Source organism: Nycticebus coucang, chromosome 8 (assembly GCF_027406575.1).
Source record: "Nycticebus coucang isolate mNycCou1 chromosome 8, mNycCou1.pri, whole genome shotgun sequence".
Taxonomy (NCBI): domain Eukaryota; kingdom Metazoa; phylum Chordata; class Mammalia; order Primates; family Lorisidae; genus Nycticebus; species Nycticebus coucang.
The window spans coordinates 126734583-126754524 of NC_069787.1; the positions used below are offsets into that span (position 1 = coordinate 126734583).

General features: G+C 38.7%; 1 protein-coding gene across 1 annotated transcript in view; it reads right to left on the reverse strand.

Annotated features, from left to right (window-relative positions):
- Window positions 1–19942, reverse strand: part of IFT80 (intraflagellar transport 80) — a 114329-nt gene that overhangs the window by 33283 nt on the left and 61104 nt on the right. The window contains exons 8-10 of the mRNA XM_053598854.1: window positions 18429–18547; window positions 17553–17627; window positions 14483–14646 (exon numbers count right to left, since the gene is read on the reverse strand). Coding sequence (XP_053454829.1) covers window positions 14483–14646; window positions 17553–17627; window positions 18429–18547 — 358 coding nt within the window. The remainder of the gene's footprint in view (window positions 1–14482; window positions 14647–17552; window positions 17628–18428; window positions 18548–19942) is intronic.

Here is a 19942-nt window from a genome sequence, read left to right on the forward strand (position 1 = left end):
AGACCAATCACTCTCTGAAAGTTTGCTGAAAATCAGTTGACAAAAGGCAGATTAATAGGAAAAATGGCATGTAAAGTTATTAACACACATGGAGGAGAATCAGAGTGATTACCCCACCACACAAAAAGGGGTAAGATCGTTAAATTTATCTCCTTAGAGGAAAGGAGATGGGGAAGTGTGGATGATTTTAGGGTGATAGTAAATGATTTTTAGGGGAATATTCAGTGGTTTGGGACACAGAGTAGGTAACAGTTTGTGACAAAAGTCTACTCAGGTATGCTGATAGACTTCTGTCTTTCTTCTTGCAACATGAGCTCAGTTAATGAAAATTTAGGGAAGGGAGCTGAGGTACTTGTTTGGGTCCAAACTTTGGGCAGATAAGGAAACTTCCGAGAACTTCATCCTGTTGTTTGGGAGAAACAGAGGATCAAGGGACAGTAGGGGTGAGTGGTGCGACAGCACATGAAGTGAGAATAAGAAGGATGAAAGCACATGCAGTGAGAAGAAGAAGGACTCAGGCAGGCCAGGGCAGACACGACACATTTGGTCTGGTCGGTTTAGGTCCTGCCTGATTTTCATCCCCTATCTCCCATTCTTAGTGTTTTATAAATTTAGCTCCCACTAGTTTAAGAGATGAGCTGGAATGTTGTAATAGGTCACTGAGTTATGCTGATTATTATTTGGAGTAAGGGTTGGTGTGGTCTTTGCGTATTTGAACTTCTACATATAAAACCATAATTTTGCAAATGGAAGAACAAAACAGTCTTGGAGAGGCTACTCTCACCATTCTCTAGAATCCTGGCCTCCTGACAAATTAAATTTGGTGGAACTATCCCCATCTCTGTATATTGGCTGACAGTGACAGGCGGCCAGACCCTCTTCGTCCCATAACAGAGAGACCTCCTTGAGGCTTCTTCAGTTCAACATGTTAAAGCACTATATTCTGGAATGTTAGTTTCTGAGCCTCAACAACGGACAATCATATTCCACAAAAAAAAAAAAAAAAAAAAAGAGTTGAACATGCCAGGCAATGTGTTTAAACCTTAGCTTTCCGATCTGTTTTGAGTTCAATATTCAAATTCATAAACAAAGCAAAAGCATAGTCATCAAAATAAAATAGCATATTTTAAAAAGTATTTAAGTAATGAAAAGTAGTTTCTTTATTTTTTTATTTATTTATTTTGCAGTTTTTTTTTTAATTTTTTTGCCCGGGCTAGGTTTGAACCCACCACCTCTAGCATATGGGGCCAGCACCCTACACCTTTGAGCCACAGGCACTGCCAAAAAGTAGTTTCTTTATTTAAAGTTTCTCTCTTTTTATTATGACAAATTTTGGAATTCAGCTTATTTTTTTCCCTGTCTGGTCCCTCATCTTAATTTTTATCTCTTTAACACAGTACTGTATTGCCAACAGAAAGAATTCCTGATGGGATGGGTTGTGCTTTCAGTCCATCAGGCAAATTTGGGGTTAATGGTGAACGCAGCTTTATGGCCCTAGTGGTAGAAATAGACCACTAGTTCTAAACAAATGCAGAAGAGAAATAATAGTTGAGAGTAAAGAAATGAATAAATGGGTTATACAATGAGTGAAATCTAACATTACGTTATGTTTCAAATGAGGCTCAGAATAAGAGCTCTGATATTAGCTCAGTTGTACAGATGCATGAAGAATGAAGCCATATACAGTAGGACTTCCACAGTTGACCACCTCCTACGTTGACCACCTCCTTAAATTGACCTAATATTCGTAGACCAGACATGCACCACATGTATGGATCAGTACAGCAGGCCTAGTTCCTTATGTTGATTACCTCTATATGTTGACCAATTTGTTATGGTCCCTTCGGTGGTCAACTTATAGAGGTTCTGTTACTGAGATCTTGCCTGACAAAATTGAATAAAATCCTATAAACTACAGTGGGCTTAACTTGGAAGATGAATAGGGAGGAAGAAGGAATGGGTTTCAAGGGGCACAGGAGGAAAGCAGCTTGCAGAATAAGGAAGTCTGGAGGGGTCATGGAAAGGTAAATGGGCCAATCCCGACCCTTACAACAGATGTCCAACCCGGGAAAGGGAATGTCCCAACCTCCACCTTCCTGATCTTTAAAACCCCCGTTCGCCATTACCTCCAGAGTCACACATTCCCCTCTCTTCACCTCTACACTGCCTTTTGACTAATCTCAAGCCTCTAAAGCTCTATCCTGACCTCAAACCAAAACGTCTCATTATTTTCTGTAATACTGTCCATTGTGCCACTGTGGGCTAGACCATTTTCGATCATTCTGTGAGCCAAGCTCCCCCCTCCAGTGCTCTCCCTGAGGCCTGGATCACCATTTTTTCTAGCCGGTCTTACTTTCTTCCCCCTCCTCCTATATTTGCCCTTTTAATCTCATTTCTTGTCCTACCTCCAGTTTTCGACACAGGCACCGCTCAGTCACAGATTTCCCCTTGCTCACCGCTAAGCTGCCTTTTACCTCCAGAGTCACACATTCCCTCTTCTTCACCTCTAAACTGCCTTTTGACTAATTGTAAGCTTCTAAAGCTGTATCCTGACCTCAAACCAAAATGTCTTATTTTTTCTGTAATACTGCTTGGCCTATGTAGAAGCTTGACAGTGGCCTGCAGTGGCCTCAACGTGGCACCTTCAATCTCTTAATTCTCACTAATCTCAATAATTACTGTCAAAAATTAGGCAAAAGGTCAGAGACCCCTTATATCCCATACTTTGGAGTATGGGCATGTCTCAGACTCCAAAACACTCCTTCCCTGTGTTCATCCTGTGAACCCTCTCAGATTCTCCTGGCTTAGGTAACACCAGCTTCTCCTGATACCCTCCCACAGCCCCTCCTGCTCCTCTCCGACCCCCCTCCTACAATCCCTCCATTCTCTCGATCAGAAAACCCAGGAAGTTTCTCTGTGTGGGAGACCTCTCTTCCATCTATAGCAGTGGTTCTCAACCTTCCTAATGCCACGGCCCTTTAATACAGTTCCTGTGGGTCGCGACCCACAGGTTGAGAGCTGCTGATCTATAGTCTCCCATCAGCCACCCACTCTCATTGCCCTCCAATCCCCACATCCATACCCTTTCCTTAGACAACACTCCACCTCCCCCTCTCTCCACCGCCTCTCACCAGCTGTCTGCCACACGTGGTAGACAAAAACGCTGGAATTTCCTCCAGGACCCTCAGAACTCCCAGTGACATCTCACTGATCTGGCTTTTAAGGTATGGCAGTGCCTCTCAGAGCTCCAGTATTGGCTTCTATCATTAAGCAAAACCTGGCTACTTCTTAAAACTCTGTGAGGCATTCCAAACAAAAAAACCAAAATCTTATAAAGGATTAAACATCATACTTACTACAACAGCCACCAATATCATAACTCATCTGAGGAATTACTGAGAACAAGACATTCTCCCGGCAAGCCTGGAAATCTCTTGTGACTTGGAAGGCAAGCCACCAAGTAACTCAGTAATCCTGGAGGAGCAAAGTTCAGTCCTATAGTAATAAGGCTAATGTTAAACATTAAGCATTTTATGGGAGTTCCTTCAAGGATTAGTGGAGAAAAATTGCATGTTATTTTGGAGATCATTTCCCTTACCATCCTTGAAGATCATTTCCTTGAGTACATACTCTTTTGGCACCTGTGAGATCATTTCCCTGAGCACAGAGCCCCTGCATGTCTTTGCTCAGTAATCTTTCAGGCCCATTATGTATCTTCTCAATAAAAGAACTCTGCGAGAAGTGCTTGGGACTCTCCTGCACCTGTGGTTAGCCTCACCTCTCGCAGTGTGTACTGTCAATCCGTGTCTCGAGTGATCATTTATGGGGTCACGAAAAAAATCTTCCTGAGGATCATGCTTTAAGTGTAGCAAACCAGCTTCTGGGGAAAGCAGTGCCCCAAATCCACCCCCCCGCCCCCCTTGCCCCCCCCCCCACGCATGTCTAGCCCACAGAGGTCTGGTTGCCCAGGTCGTTCTGAAGATCTGGTGCAGACCCTCTCAGAACAAGGCTGAAATTCCCTCCTGAGCCTAGCTGCAATAGACTGACGACCCCCAGAAAATCAGAATGCCACCTAGATGCTGTCTTGGAAAACTGAACTCTAGGTATTTTTGCTTATCTTTTCTACCAAACACAGGAGCAACTTCATCCATGCTACCTTACAAAAATCCTCTAAAAATAGACAGAGATCTTGGTCAAATGGGTATTAGATGTCCTCTCAGGATTGCTGGCAGCCCTGGCAACTCCAGCTGGTTCCTGCCTCTCACTGTCCATCTTCCTCTTTGGTTATTGTCTGAGTAAGGTCACTAATTATGATTTTTTTCTCATTCTCAGTTTTGAGTAACCCTCTGGCTCATGTCTCGATTTATTAACCAGTCACCCCAAAACAACTCCTCATATCCTTGCCTTACTAGATACCAACCAACTTGGACTAAAAAAGCCAAAGAATCCCTGTAAACACCATTCTCTTATCCCATTCTTCTCCCCCTCCTATTCTCTTTACAGGCAGCCCACGCAGCCCCTGCCTGCACAGGAAGTAGTCAAAGAGATACAACGCCCATCATCCCACCTCCTTATAATAGACAAAAAAGACTGGGATGATAGGGTCAAACCTCACCCAAATAGGGTAGATCTGTTTAAAAGAATCAACCCCCAGCCCCTCCCATCAGATGTCCCACCTAAAAAAGGTGAATAGGTCAACCCTGTACCCTACCCCACCAGATGTCCCATTTGGGAAAGGCAAATGGGCCAACCCCCAACCTTCCAATAGGTACCCAACCCAGGGAAGGTAATGTCCGGACTCCCACCTTCCTCACATTTAAAACACCCGTTCCCATTACCCACGTGTGGATTTCTTCCCATTTGGAAATCCTACCACACCTTCACCCAGGTGGAATAAAGGCATTTTAATTGCACAAAACCAGGCCTCTGTTTTCCTTTCATCTCGTGCCTTGGAATAATCTTTCATCTTTGGTTCTGAACCTTTTAGGTACAACTGACAGAAATGATCCTTAAGACCAAAGGGTGTTTTGTGGTATAATAAATAATTTCGGGCAGCCCCTGTGGCTCAGTCGGTAAGGCGCCGGCCCCATATACCAAGGGTGGTGGGTTCAAACCCAGCCCCGGCCAAACTGCAACCAAAAAATAGCCGGGCGTTGTGGCGGGCGCCTGTAGTCCCAGCTACTTGGGAGGCTGAGGCAAGAGAATTGCTTAAGCCCCAAGAGTTGGAGGTTGCTGTGAGCTGTGCGAGGCCACGGCACTCTACAGAGGGCCATAAAGTGAGACTCTGTCTCTACAAAAAAAAAATAATAATAATAATAATTTCTCTGGTCTTTGTTCTTGGTTCCTGGCAGGTAGCTTCAAAACCTCTAGGAATTTCCTAAGTGATAGGAGTGTCTTTGTTATTCCAATAAGGTGACCCTTAGTGGGCCCTCTGATAGCTTCAGGATGGGGGATGGTCATCAGAAAGATGAAATACATGACTGAAGGGTCAGCAGTCCCCTCTCACACTCCTCACCCCCTATCTCTTGAGTTGGGGGGGATGGAGGTTGAGTTCAATCTCATGGCAAATGATTTAATTAACTGTCTAATTAATCATGTAATAAAACCCAAAGAGTCTCTGAACACTAAAACTCAAAGCTCAGTGGAGCTTCCTGGTTGGACATACAGATGAGCCAAGAGGGAGACTTTTTCTGATTCCACAAAGAGAGTCTACAATCTCCCAGGCCTGACTCTACTGTCTGGCTCTAAGAACAAATTTCAATAACCCCTATGTTTTTTTGTTGGTTTTTTTTACAATCTTTTCCCTTAACTAACTATTGGATCATTTGAATTGTGTCCCAGAAAGAGTGGATTTTTTATAAGACAAAGAAGATGAGATTCTGAAGGGCTCTGGCCAGAATTCCTGATGCCAAGATTCATCCTCCCCCACAACCTGGCCCCAATGCACTTAGCCCCTTGTTAGTTACACACTAGAACCTGCCCCAAGACACACCAGCCCTCCTTTAAAAGCCTGGGATAGTCTTTAGTTGTAGATAGGAACTTGAGGCGGCTTCTCCTATTCTCCCAACAAGAAGATTGTCATATTAAAAAATTCCTTTTCTCCTTGCAGTCCTTGTTGTCTCAATAATCGTATCTCTGTGCACCAAGCAACCAGAAGACCTAGGCTGAAACCCCCTTGCGGTTTTGACACCTTTATAATAAAATTATAATCAAATACATATAAGAGTGCTTTCCTGAGTTCTGTGAGTCATTCTAGCAAATTACTGAACTTGAGGGGATGGTAGGAGTCCCTGAATTTTTAACCAGCCAGGGTCCCCTGAGGAATTCTACCTTCAAACTTGGGCATCTGAAGTGAGGGCGGACTCTGTCCTTAACCTTTGGTGTTGCACTAACTCTGAGTCTTCAGTGTCAGAGGTAAATTACAGTACATCCAGTCAGGGTGGAAACAAATTACCAACATTTGAGATTTTCTGTGAGTCATCAATATGAAATTACAAACTAGTGGAATATTCAACTCAAAGTTCCAGAATACCAGAAAGGCTTGCCTCAGAACTTATAGAGAGGTCTTTTTTTTTTTTTTTTTTAATTTTTTGAGACAGAATCTTACTCTGTGGCCCTGGGTGGAGTACTGTGGCATCATTGTAGCTCGTAGCAACCTCAACCTCTTGGGCTCAAGTGATCCTCTTAACTCAGCCTCCAAGTAGCTGGGGACTACAGGTGCCCACCATGTCACCTGGCTAGTTTTTCTATTTTTAGTAGAAACAGGGTCTTGCTCTTCTTGCTCAGGTTGGTCTCAAACTCCCGGGCTCAAGCAATCCACCAGCCTATTTCCCAGAGTGCTAGGATTACAAGCGTGAGCCACTGTGGCTGGATATAGAGCGGTCTTAAAGAACCTGTTTTTGTCACAAATATTTGCTCTGAGAGCTCAGCTAGCTCCTAGTCTAAGAATTTCCCCGAACTCTTGAGAAAATGTTTCATAACTGTCCTTTCCCTATCTCCATTAAACTCTTTAATTTTTAGAGTTACCTTAGGAAAAAGGATGCATACCAATAAGATGCAATCTTTAAAACAATTCTTTTTAAACTGGATCGTGATTATTTTAGCATTACTCCCTAAAGTGTTTTCTTCTTGACGGCCATTCAGCAATGAATTTCTCTTCCTAAATTGTTTTTGGGGGGGATTAGCTCACACAGTAACTTCAAGATTAAATATTTTCCAGAGATAATTGAGAGTAGATTTTAAAACAGAACATTTTTCTTGAGTCAACAAGTACATGAAAAGATGGTCCGTGTCACTAATCATCAGAGAAATGCAAATCTAAACCTCAATGAAATATCATTTCACACCTGTTAGGATGACTATTACTTTAAAAAGCCTTCAAGTGTTGGTAAGGATGTGGAGAAACTGGAACACTTGTACACTGCTGGTGGGAATGCAAAATGGTATGGTGCCTATAGAAAGAGGTATGGAGGGTACTGAAAAAATGAAAAACAGAACTACAATTATGATCCAGCAAGACTGCATCTGGGTACTTATCAGAGAGAACTGAAATCAGGGCTTCAGAGAGATTATTTGCATGCCCACGTTCACTGCAGCATTGTTCACAATAGCCAGGATGTTTTAATAACCAAAATGTCCATTGACGAATGAACAGATAAAGAAAGTGTGGTATATATGCAGAATGGACTATTATTTGGCCTTCCAAAAAAAGGAAATCTCACAATATGTAATAGTCTGGAGGAACCTGAAGGACTTATGCTAAGTGAAATAAGCTAGTCAAAAAAGGATAAACGCTGAATAATTCCACCTATAAGGGGCACAATGAAATAATCAAACTGTAGAAGCAGAAAGCAGAACCATAGCCGCCAGAGGCAGGTGTATGGGGGAAGTAGGGAGTTGCTAAACAAGGGGTATAAAGTTTCAGCAAATGAAAGATGAATTGAGTTCTACAGATTTGCTAGACAAATACAGGGTGTCCCAGTCCCAAAAGTCACCATCCATAGGGAAAATGGGAAATTGTAGCTAAAGGCACTTCTATTTACAAAATATTCTCTATATGTTGGCGACCTCTTTGTAAAATTCTGTAATGAGTACTTTGTAAATAAAGGTGCATTTAGCTACAATTTTCCATTTTCCGTATGTATGGAAACTTGGGGCGCCACTCTTGGGAGGCCCTGAATTGGGCGTATATTGTGCTGTACACTGTTAACACTAATAATATTGTATTGTACACTGAAAGATCTGTAAAGAGAGTAGATCTCATATTTAATGTTCTAGCAGCATAAAATAAAAATAAATAAATTTCAATCTTTAAAAAGAATTATCTGGAAGCCATGAAATAGATATGAAATATTCATTAAGATGATATGAATATAAAAAAGTTCACTAGATAGCAAGGCGCAGTGGCTCATGCCTATAATCCTAGCACTCTGGGAGGCCAAAGAGGGTGGACTGCCTGAGTTCACAGGTTCGAGACCAGTCTGAGATAGAGCGAGATCCTGCCTTTAAAAATAGCCAGATGTTGTGGTGGTTGCCTGTAGTCCCAGTTACTCAGGAGGCTGAGGCAAGAGAATCATTTGAGTCCAAGAGTTTGAGGTTGCTGTGAGCTATGATGCCATGGCACTCTACTGAGGGTGACAAAGTGAGACTCTGTCTAAAAAAAAAAAAAAAAAATTCACTATATAAAATATACTTCTGGTAACTTTTGATGTAATAGCTCAATATCTGTCAGATTTATCTCCAAGTTTAGTTATAATAGCCCTGGCCCTTGTCACACATGATCCAATTTCTGGCAAAGAAATGTCTAGTGCCCCTGTGGCCCACCCCTACCACATTTTTTACCTGTACACTGTCATCCTACCATCCAGCTTTCTTAAGATACTTTGTAATATCAACCATCTCCACTTCTCCTGTGCCTTCACCCATTCCTTTTCCTCTGGCTCATTGTCAGCATACAAATACTTTGAATACCTTCATTTTTTAAAATAAGTAATCACTACTAATTCTTTGCTTCTCTTTAATTCTAAACTTCCTGAAACAACAGTTATTATAGATTTTACAACTCCTACCTGCACTTCAACCAGTACAATTTGCAGTTCAACCTCACCACACTGATGGAAAGGCTTTTACCTGGGTCACCAATGACCCACATGTTGCCATATCAAAGGACTATTTTTAGCCCTCACTCTAGGAGTCTATCTTTAGTCTTGACCTCCCAGCAGCAGTGAGGCTCCCGACCATTCTGTCTTGAAACTCTTCTGTGTGCTCTATGTAACACCGTTTTCTCCTCACTCTCCCCTATTCTGGCCCAGTCTTCATTCTGCTCGCTAGCTCCTCCTGATCTGATAACCTTTGCCCTAAGGTTTTGTTCTCAGTTTCCTTTTCACTCTAAATACTTTCAGCAACATCATCTACTTTCATAACATCAATCACTATGTAAATAATGATAATGGATAGTTTTTATTTCCAACCCTAACCCCTCCCAGATGTTCTGAAGGAAGTTGTAGAAACTATAGGAGACACTGTATCTAAGAAGCCTGGAACGAGGGCTGCCTGTGCCCTTTCCCTGTCTCAGACATAACCACAGTGTTGGTAGCCGGTATTGCTTTCTCTATTGGAAAGACTGTTGAAAAAAAAAAAAAAGAAGATTGTTTGGATTGTTTTTGGTGATTGTCTTTTGGTAATTCTCAAATTACTTTGGTCCACAATTCATTCCAAATGGAGTAATTTTATATGACAGCATACGGATAGGGTTACAAAAAAATGAAAAGCCAGGAATGGTGTGAAAAGATAGAAATGACATGAGTATTCAGTAAAAAAACTGAACGGTTTATACAGATGGTCACACTTTCAATACACTGATTAGTAGCGTCTAATAAACCATAGGATATTGAGTTTGAAGTCACTGACTATATGCATAGTCACAGAGGAAATCACTGTCACATTTATGAAAAATGAGAAAGAGAAATACTATAATAGAATTTTTATTTAAATACAGAAACAAAAATTAGAAAATTTTGGCTTTCATTTCAAAATGCATTAGGCTGGGCGGTGCCTGTGGCTCAGTCGGTAGGGCGCCGGCCCCATATACAGAGGGTGGCAGGTTCAAAATGCATTAGGCTTAGCTAACCCTGATTATTTTTATAGCTATACAAACTAGAATTGTTTTTTAAAAGAAAGCCTTCCATCAGTTTGCTGACTATGCATATTATAAAGAGCCCAGGGTACATGTGTGTCTGGCTGAAGTCATCTGCTTTTCCCACAACTATTAAGTGGACCTGATCTACGGGAGCTGGACTTGTATTTCAGTGTTAACAAGTAACAGAAACTGGCAGAATGAACAACCAAGGAGACAAGGGCTAAACTTGAGTAACTGCTCCTCAACTTCCATTCTTACACACCCAGACATTCCTTTCAAGTAGTCACCTACACTAACAGCACCTCACGTCTGCAAAGGTGGATGGGAGAAGATGAAGAAAAAGCAGTAGCTCTAGGGCCTAAGCACTCACCTCCAGGGGTATTCACACCCATCCAACATCTATTTACTGAGCCCCTATGATGAGACAGATTTCTAAGATTGGCACAAGAATCCTGAATATAAAGTGGCTCCCGAATTAGGAAGGAACCACTGGAGTCACAAGAAGATGGCCCCCTTCTATAAGTTAAAGATAGCAGGCACTTCAATGATGTTCAAAATGGTTAGCATATACCTTTATTTAGCCATCAATGAATACTAATCTTTTTTCTTAAAGGAATCTAGGAAAATGTTTTCCCTCTCATTTTAAGTTCTACTGTAATTTGCAGTCTTTTTGATTTTCTGCTTACAACAAAACAATTACATAATTATCTTGTTTAACAACAAAAGAGATCATTTATTGGCACATAAACCCATATTTGTGGAAATGTTCGTAATTCTTTTTAGCTCTAAAATTCTATAAATTATCAAAAGATGAAGCATAATGACATATGTCCCAGATATGAATTCACTATAGAAACATTCAGAATAAGGTATATTCAGTTGGAAACACACATATAGTCATGCCTTGCTTAATGATGGGGATATGTTCTGAGAAATGTGTCACTAGGTGATCTGTTCTTGTGTGATCGTAGAGCACCCTTACACAGACCTAGAGACAGTACGGCTTACTATACATGTAGGCTATACGGTACAGCCTGTTGTTCCTGGGCTATAACCCCATTCAGCATGTCACACAGGTATACTACAGACAACTGTAATACAGCATCTTTGTGTATCTAAACCTACCTCAACGGAGAAAAGGCAATGCATGGCACTGTGACATCACGACTGCCTGCTGCTATGTCACTAAGTCATGGGAAATTTTCAGCACCATTATAATTTTATGGGAGCATTATCATACATACAGTCAGTTGCTTACTGAAATGTTATGTGGCACATGACTATACTTTATTAAAGCATCTATCCAAAATATGTGTATTGTACTTTAGAAAGCCAAGGCAGGAGGACTTCTTGAGGCCAGGAATCTGAGGTTGCAGTGAGCTAAGATGACACCACTGTGCTCTAGCCAAAGCAATAGAGAGAGACCTTGTCTCAAAATGAATAAAATAATAAAATAAAATAAAGATACTAAGAAAAGTATAGACAACTCACACTGATCACTAGGAATTTCAATCTTAAATTTATTGAAGAAAAAATCTGAATTCCAAATTATTACTATTAGCAATTACACAGTCATCTTAATTCTGTCTGCTATCTGGATACTATTTTATTTCCTTCTCTCCCCACCCCCACCCCTTTTTTGTTTGTTTGTTTTGAGATAGTCTCACTTTGTCACCCTCGGTAGAGTGCTGTAGTGTCATAGCTCACAGCAACCTCCAACTCTTGGACTTAAGCGATTCTCTTGCCTCAGCCTCCTGAGAGGCTGGGACTACAGGCGCCCGCCACAACGCCCGGCTACGTTTGGTTGCAGCCATCATTGTTGTCCAGCAGGTCCAGGCCAGCCTTGAATCTGCCAGCCTCGGTGTATGTGGCTAGCGCCCTACTCACTAAGATATGGGTGCCAAGCCATTCTCTTTCCCTTTGTAAAGGAAGGAAGTCTTAAAAATAAAACATTACCAAAAATAAAAAAAAATAAAAAAATAAAATAAAACATTAACAAATGTTCTCTAGAAGAGAAGACCTAAGGCACGCAGACACAGAACAGCTCTATATGAGGGTGATCCTTCCTACCAGATTGAGAGCTGGTACTATTTCAAAGTACTGAAAACTAAGATTCTGAGTTTTCTAGCTCCTGAATTAGGTCTTCCATGGTGTGAACTAACACAATTAACAGTCAGGTCAGATTTTTTGGTAACAGCAATGTACACTGTTTCATCATGCGTATTTAATATCTCTCACTAAGCCTCAGGGATCACGCAAGCTTTTGGTTGTCCTCTTACCCCACTGGCTTCTCTTCTCTCACCCATCTCTAAATGCTCATGTGCTCAGTCTTTGGTCCCTATTTCTGTCTACACTCATTTCCCGAGTGAGCTCACTCAGCGCCATAGCTGTAAGCACTAGCAGTGTGCCAATGCCCCCCCAAATGTACATTTCTAGTCCCATGCCCTTCTGAGCCCTGGGCTTGTCTCTCCGGGTTTACTCTCATCCCTGCGTGGATGTCTAAGAAGATTTAAACACACCATGACAGAAACCAAACTCTTGATTTGCAGATCCTCTCCAGATTCCCCTTTTCCCTGTTTTCCATCTCATTCACCCAGGATGAAAATGCAGGGTAATATGCTTGCTGCCGCTCTTCCCCACGCACCCACGCCCTTACACAGCCAAGTCTTTACCTGGTCTGGGCCTGCCTCTCTCTCGGTGCTTCTCACCCACCTCTCTCTACCTCGCTCATACTGTCCTCGTCACCCGGCCTTCTTCAAACACGGCAGTCGTTCCCACCTCGCAATCTCTCCACCTGCTTCTAAAAGTCACCCCGGTCCTGCATCTTTACAACTCTGTTCCCTCATCCTGCATCAGTTTTCTTCACAGCACGCATCCCCACCTGACAATTCACTACGTATTTGTTTGATTATTTGTTTTTATTAACTGGATTGTCTATCTTGCTCACCATTGTATCCTCAATTTCTAGAAAAGTGCTTGGCATACAGCACATATTATTGAGGGCTTACTCAATAATATTTGCTGGATAAATGAATCTGCAATGCCTGAATAAAATTATTTCATTGAGCTATGGAATTCCAAAATACCTTATAAATTCCATTTATAAATATTAATGTAGCCTAGATTGTCCAAGGCAAAATTTAAGTTATTTAAGTTATTTCAGGAGGGAGGGGGTGAGGGAAAGGAAAAAAATAAAAAAAGAAAGAAAAGAAAATAGTGACTAATTCTAGCATAATTGGATTTAATTTTGACCAAAGTACATTATTTGAACAATCATTTTTAATTCAACTTGTTAATATGTTGTTTAGGATATTGCATCCTCATGTATAAGTGAAATATGTTTGTAATTTCCCTTTATAATAATATATTTTTTCTAATTTTAATATCAGGTATATCCAGATGAAGTAGAATGATTCTGAAGTATTTCTTCTTTTTCTAATGTCTATAAGATTTGGCATGATCTGTTGTTGTTGTTTTTTTTTAATTATCTCCTATTTTTATCTATAAATATTAGTTGTTTATTTTTTGAGACTTTGGAAAAAATAAAAAAGAAGAAGTTAACTGATGACTCCATACTGAACCTCAGAGTCAAAGCATTCTACACTAGACATACTTTTATCTGACCATGTGAATGTTACCTTTGTTTGGCATTATTATTATTATTATTATTACTCAATACTTCGTTGTAGCAATCATCTGATTTCTTTTCCGAATGTATTTATCTTCATTCTTTCTTTACGAGGTTTTTGTTTCTGGTCCTTATCTTAAACATTGTTATTGTTATTAAATTTTAAGCCTTTTTAATTTTGTGAAGGCAAAAAGAGGAAACCAAATAAACACATGTATATGTATAGAGAAAATTTTAAAAAAAAGACCACAAAATTTAAGTTATTCATGCCTTTTTTTACTTCATTAACTTAAAATATTAATTTTAAATTTATTATATATATTTATAAACAAAATAACTAGTACAATGAAGTACGATATTTAGTATGTAACCAAATGAAGACAAAGAGATATTTAAAAAGATCAAAAGCTTAAAAATTAATATACATTTTTAGGACAATCTTGAAACAGTAGCTACTGAATATATAAAGATATATATTATTCCTTTACCACTGATTTTTGGTTTTGTGAAAATTTCTGTTTGTTCTATTAATTGGATATATAGTATGACTTTAATTCTGTAATTAATTCATGTTTAAAATAAGTTAGGAAGCTCATAATTCTTTCATAAAAAGTTAACATAAATAAACAATAAATTGAAAGTTAATTTATGAAAATTTTATAATGTTAACAAATTTCGTGGAAATGTCACATGAAAAATTATAAAAATGTACTTACTTTTTTCATCAGCTTTGTTTTTTATTGCTATGGTATCGTTACTCAGAGATACAGTCTGTGCATTCAGAATATCTGTTCTCATTCCAGGAAATTTTGGAGAAGAAATAAAGCGCCCTTCATAAGAATATAAATAGATACCGCCACCATCTACAAGAAGAAAATGTCTAAAATATAAAAAAAAATATATTCTCAAATAGGAGTGTACTATTTATTTTTTATTTTTTTTGATGAAGGTAGGGGAAGAATGAAAATGTCCATAATCACTACCCTACTTACTAAAATCCTGACATCTTTTACAGTATACCCACAATCCTTTTCCTTTCCTAAAGAAGAGTCTCTATACAAAGGCAATAAGAAAAATCTCAAATTTACAATTCAGTGATTTTAATGCAGGTGTTATTTGTTTCATGAAATAGTATTAACATGTATTTCGTAACTTAAAAATTCTACTAATGACAATTAAAGAGTAAATACAGGTTAATCTGAAGCAGTGAAAATGACTGCAAAATTAAAACATCAGGGTAACCATTTATTAAAACAAGATACTTCTGACTTTGAAGTCATATGGTGACAATCAGTATGTATTCATACGTAAAAACTCTTAACATTTTTTGCAGCAGGATAAGTTCCTTGGCTATGCTGATAGCTATATTTAAGGCATAGGACTCTGTAATTAATTTTTTATTATTTAAAACATAAATACTTTATGGCTGTGATTTTTTACTTTGAAAATTTATGAATATTGTACAAAATAATTCAAACAATACAGAGAAAACAAAAGTCTTACCTACCTCTATAGAGACAACCATAGCAAATAAATTATGGACATACCATAACTTTATTTAACTAACTCATTCCTGATGGACGTTTATTTTTATTTCAAATCATTCACTGTTTTAAAGAATGTCTACAGTACATATACATCTCTGTATGTCTACTTATTTCCTTATTACATCTTCTAGAAGCATAATTACTGGCTCAAGGGAATATTCTTTAAAAATGTTAATAGTTATTGTTAAACTGCCCTTTGAAAGGTTGTATTGATTTATACAATACAACTGTATACTACGACTATATTGTTGTGCCTGTTTACAGAATGCTGAAAAAATTATTACTTCTTAAAAACCTTAAAGTCTTAATATTCTTGCTTCAGAACTAGTTCCTAATTCAGGAATTGCTAATGTTCTTTTTTCTAAGGAAACAAAAGTAAATAAATGAACACCAAAACCAATGAAAAATATGTGTCCAATGAATACCAAATATACAGTTTAATTAAATTAATACTTGAGGATTGGTAAGTGTCTTATTTAATTGAAGGGTCTGGCTCTTACATATTAGTGTATGGCCATACACATTAGTTTATGAAAGCACTATTTGCTAATTTTGACCAAACAATACATTATTAGTTTATACTCTTTCTCTGTCTCAATACTAAAAGAATTTTGTCTTCCAAACAAGATAGTGTAGCTTTTAACCTACTTGTGAGTAAACACCGTGTTTCAAAGGCAAATATCTCTAATTGTATAAATATGACCAGTGATAGGCAGTAACTAAAATATTCTTAATTACTTACTTACTTATGCCATTAACATGTGTCTTTATCAAGAGTATATTCAAAAGATAAGATCATAAATACAGTAGACCCTCGATAGTTGACCACCTCCTACATCCACCACCTCCTTAAGTTGACCTAATTTTCATAGACCAGACATGCACCACACATGCTAAGGCCTACTTCCTTATTTGACCACCTCCATATAGTGACCAGCTTGTTATGGACCCTTGAGTGGTCAACTTACAGAGTTGCATACATTACTACTATAATGCATAAATAAACAAAATTTATTTGGAAGTGTCAGAGTAAAAGGAATTTCAGAAATATGGTCTTTTAGATAGCTGACATTTTACCTTTAAAATGGCAAAAATGACCTTCGTTTTAAAAATCTATGATATGACTAGATAAATCATACTTTTCAATTTCATTGGATAGATGATTTAAAATTAGACATAACATTTTCTTGATTATTCAAGGTCGTTAAAATGATAATCACACTCTTCAGTACCTGTTTCACTGATAGCTTTGATGCTCACGAGTACCTGTTGGTGCTCAGAATCATCACACTACTTAGCTACACAGTTCTGTGCTTTTAGTTTTCTCCTGCTCCCTTGCCAGGCAGTCACTTTTCTTTCTGTCATTGTGCCAGCCTCTAGCAGCCCAACAGCACCATTCCTCTTCTGGTTTGCTATTTATAAAAAGCTGTGGGCTAGAAAACCTGATAACAAACACTATTAAGAACTGCCTCACTGATGAGTAAAAGGATGAAGATTAAAACATTTGGTTTTAGTGCACATGTTTTATGGGCAGCTATTTTAGGTTACTGTCGATTATATTTTCAAACTTTATTCCAGGTTTTATTGGGTTGTAGCTTTCTTTGCCTGTCCTCTGATTCACTGTACTTGAGAAACTAATTGGTAGTTCTTGCATAACAGCTATCCCCAATTTACTCCAGTTAATTGCCTGGAGTTTCTTAGTCCTGTATCCACTGAAGGTCTTCATAGAGAATACTGTTTTTCAAACTTCAGGTCACAGTCTAGTAGTGGCTGATGAAACCAATGACTTTCAACCAATATTTAAAAACAAAAACAGAAACAGAACAAAATAGAAAATAGGGGGACCGTGAGGTCAAAACTAAATTTCACAGGAGTTACCACGTGTCACTCTCATTCTCTTATGTCATTACGCTGGCATTTATTTGTAATGAGTTTATTATTATCATTTAAATAAATTAATAACTTACATTTCTCAGTTTTCATTTCTAACAGAGTACTTACATATATAACGCACATATAGCCCTCAATAATTGTTTAAGAATGTAAAAAAATTCTGAGACTAAAAGTTTCAGTACCACTCATCTAAAGAGCTTACTGTCTTCTAAAACACATTAAAAGAAACAGACTGATTTCAAATGACAAGTGTAACATTCTGTAAATGGGATGCTAGTTTAAAAAGTGCTTATTGCTATTTGAGATATTTTAACCCCAAATATAATAGATAAATATAATAAATTACCTTTCTGCCTGCAGAATTAAACTAACAGTTCCTTCTTTGAGGTCAAATATAAGTGGTGTATTCCAGTTCTTTGTACTAAAAGATAAATAGTTATTTATTAACATCTAAAATGCCAAATACTTTTCGATAAGTAGATAGGCACGCATTTAAAAAAACAGTTCGTTAGTTCCATGGTAATTGAATATGCTCTTCCATTATAGTACTTGGTGCACTGTTCTGAAAGGATTTATTTACATGTGTGTACTCCTGACTAAAAGGCAGAGACTTTGTGCCTCCAGCAACTAGCCCACAGTAGACATTCAATAAACGTCTGTGATATGTTAATTGAGGCATCCTAAGTATAAATTCCAGTTCTGCTGTTTATTAGCTCTGGGACTTTGGGTGGGTCATCTAATATTTCTCATCTGAAAAATAGTAGCAGCATGGCATAGTGAAAAGGTCTTGCAGACCTTTCTGCAAGACAGGTCTGGATTAGAAATAGTTTCAGCACCTCCCAGCCACATGATATTAACAACTTAAACCTCCGCACAGTGGATAGGTGGTTCCTTTTCCTGCCATCTATCAGCTATTCCTAAGCTCTGGGTTTTAAATCAAATTACACTAAACTGCTGAGAACTGTGAGTAAAGCAAGAGTAAACACTACCTCAGAGAATGTATTTCCTCTTACCAAGTGTTATTAGCCTCTAATGCACAGACTTTTTAGATCTGTTTTTGCTGCTCCTTGTTCACTTTTACATTTGGTTTTGAGGTAAGTTCAGGATAGCTTGGGTTTTGCAAAAGTTACATTTAAAACAAACAGTGTTGATGTGAAATCTCAAAAATAAATTGCCCATCACTGACAAAACTCTGGAGTTTTAAAAAATGAAAGGTGCTTACGAGAACACGTAACACTGAAGAGACGTTGAAACAACCAAGTGCGCGTAGTTCAAAGATGCTTTGATGACTCTATCCCGGAATTCCAGCAAATCCACTGCATCATTAAGGACATTACGAACCTAAACAAGGAAGATTAAACAACATTAAAACATATCAGAATTCTAAGTAGATAAGTTAGCAAGATTTTGAAACAAAAGGTACCATGCATTACTGCTTACCTGATCAGAGTATAAAAAAGAAGAATTCAGTAAGAACTAAGCATAAGATGGTACACTTGGGTGTAAAAATCAATCAATAAGGCACAGAAAATCTCATAGAAATAAGTAGAAAAAGACCTACAGAGATTTCTAACCTGCAAGAGAAACTGATACACCAATGGAGTGAGTAGGAAAAACATTCTAACACTGAGATATAATCACAGAAAGGCGGTGTACAGAATTTGGCGTCTGCCCAAAACAGTAACAGTATACTTTAAAATTTAAGTTCCAAAAAAGAACCCCACATAATTGCTTTGAAAATCAAAAGTGGAGTAGGAGATACTGGCAAACAAACAAATTGCATAGTGAAAAAGCCAAGCTGCACACAGGGAAAAGGTATTTCCATAGACAAAAGCACAGAGGTAACGTGGAAGAAAGCTAAGCCCTGACCAAGGGAGATGTGCCTATCATAGTCAAAAAATTGTTTGTAAGGGTTTTAACATTTGGTAGTATGGGCCAAAAACCTTGAAGTTGATGAATAAAGTACAAAACCTTAAGAAAAATATTGGCTAAGTTCAATTTACTTAATCTCTGGTTAATAGCAGAACGGGTAAGACTATGTAGTAAGAGGTGAAAAACTGAAAACAAAAATGTAATTACATCCTACCAGCTAACATTTCTTTCTTTCTTTCTTTTTTTTGGACAGTCTCACTCTGTTGCCCTGGGTAGAGTGCTGTGGCTTCATCACAGCTCACGGCAACTTCAAGCTCCTTCAGCTCAACTGATCCTCTTGCCTCAGCCTCTCAAGTAGCTGGGACTGCAGGCACCTGCCATTTTTAAAGAGATGAGGTCTCCCTCTTGCTCATGCTGGTCTCCAACTCCTGCGCTCAGGCAGTCCACCCACTTCAGCCTCCCAGAGTGCTAAGATTACAGGCGTGAGCCACCACACCCCACGTACCAGCTAGAAAGAAAGAAAGAAACTTTCTTTCTTTTTTTTTTTTATTAGCCAGAGTCTCACTTTGTCACCCTCGGTAGAGTGTCGTGGCGTCACAGCTCACAGCAATCTCCAACTCTTGGGCTTAAGTGATTTTCTTGCTCAGCCTCCCAAGTAGCTTGGATTACAGTCGCCTGCCACAACACCCGGCTGTTTTTTATTGTAGTTGTCATTGTTGTTTAGCTGGCCTGGGCTGGATTTGAACCTGCCAGCCTTGGTGTATGTGGCTGGCGCCATAACCACTGTACTACGGGCACTGAGCCCCATCTAGTATTTCTTTAAATGCTCCTTAAAGTATCATTTTTCTAAAGATAATGTGATAG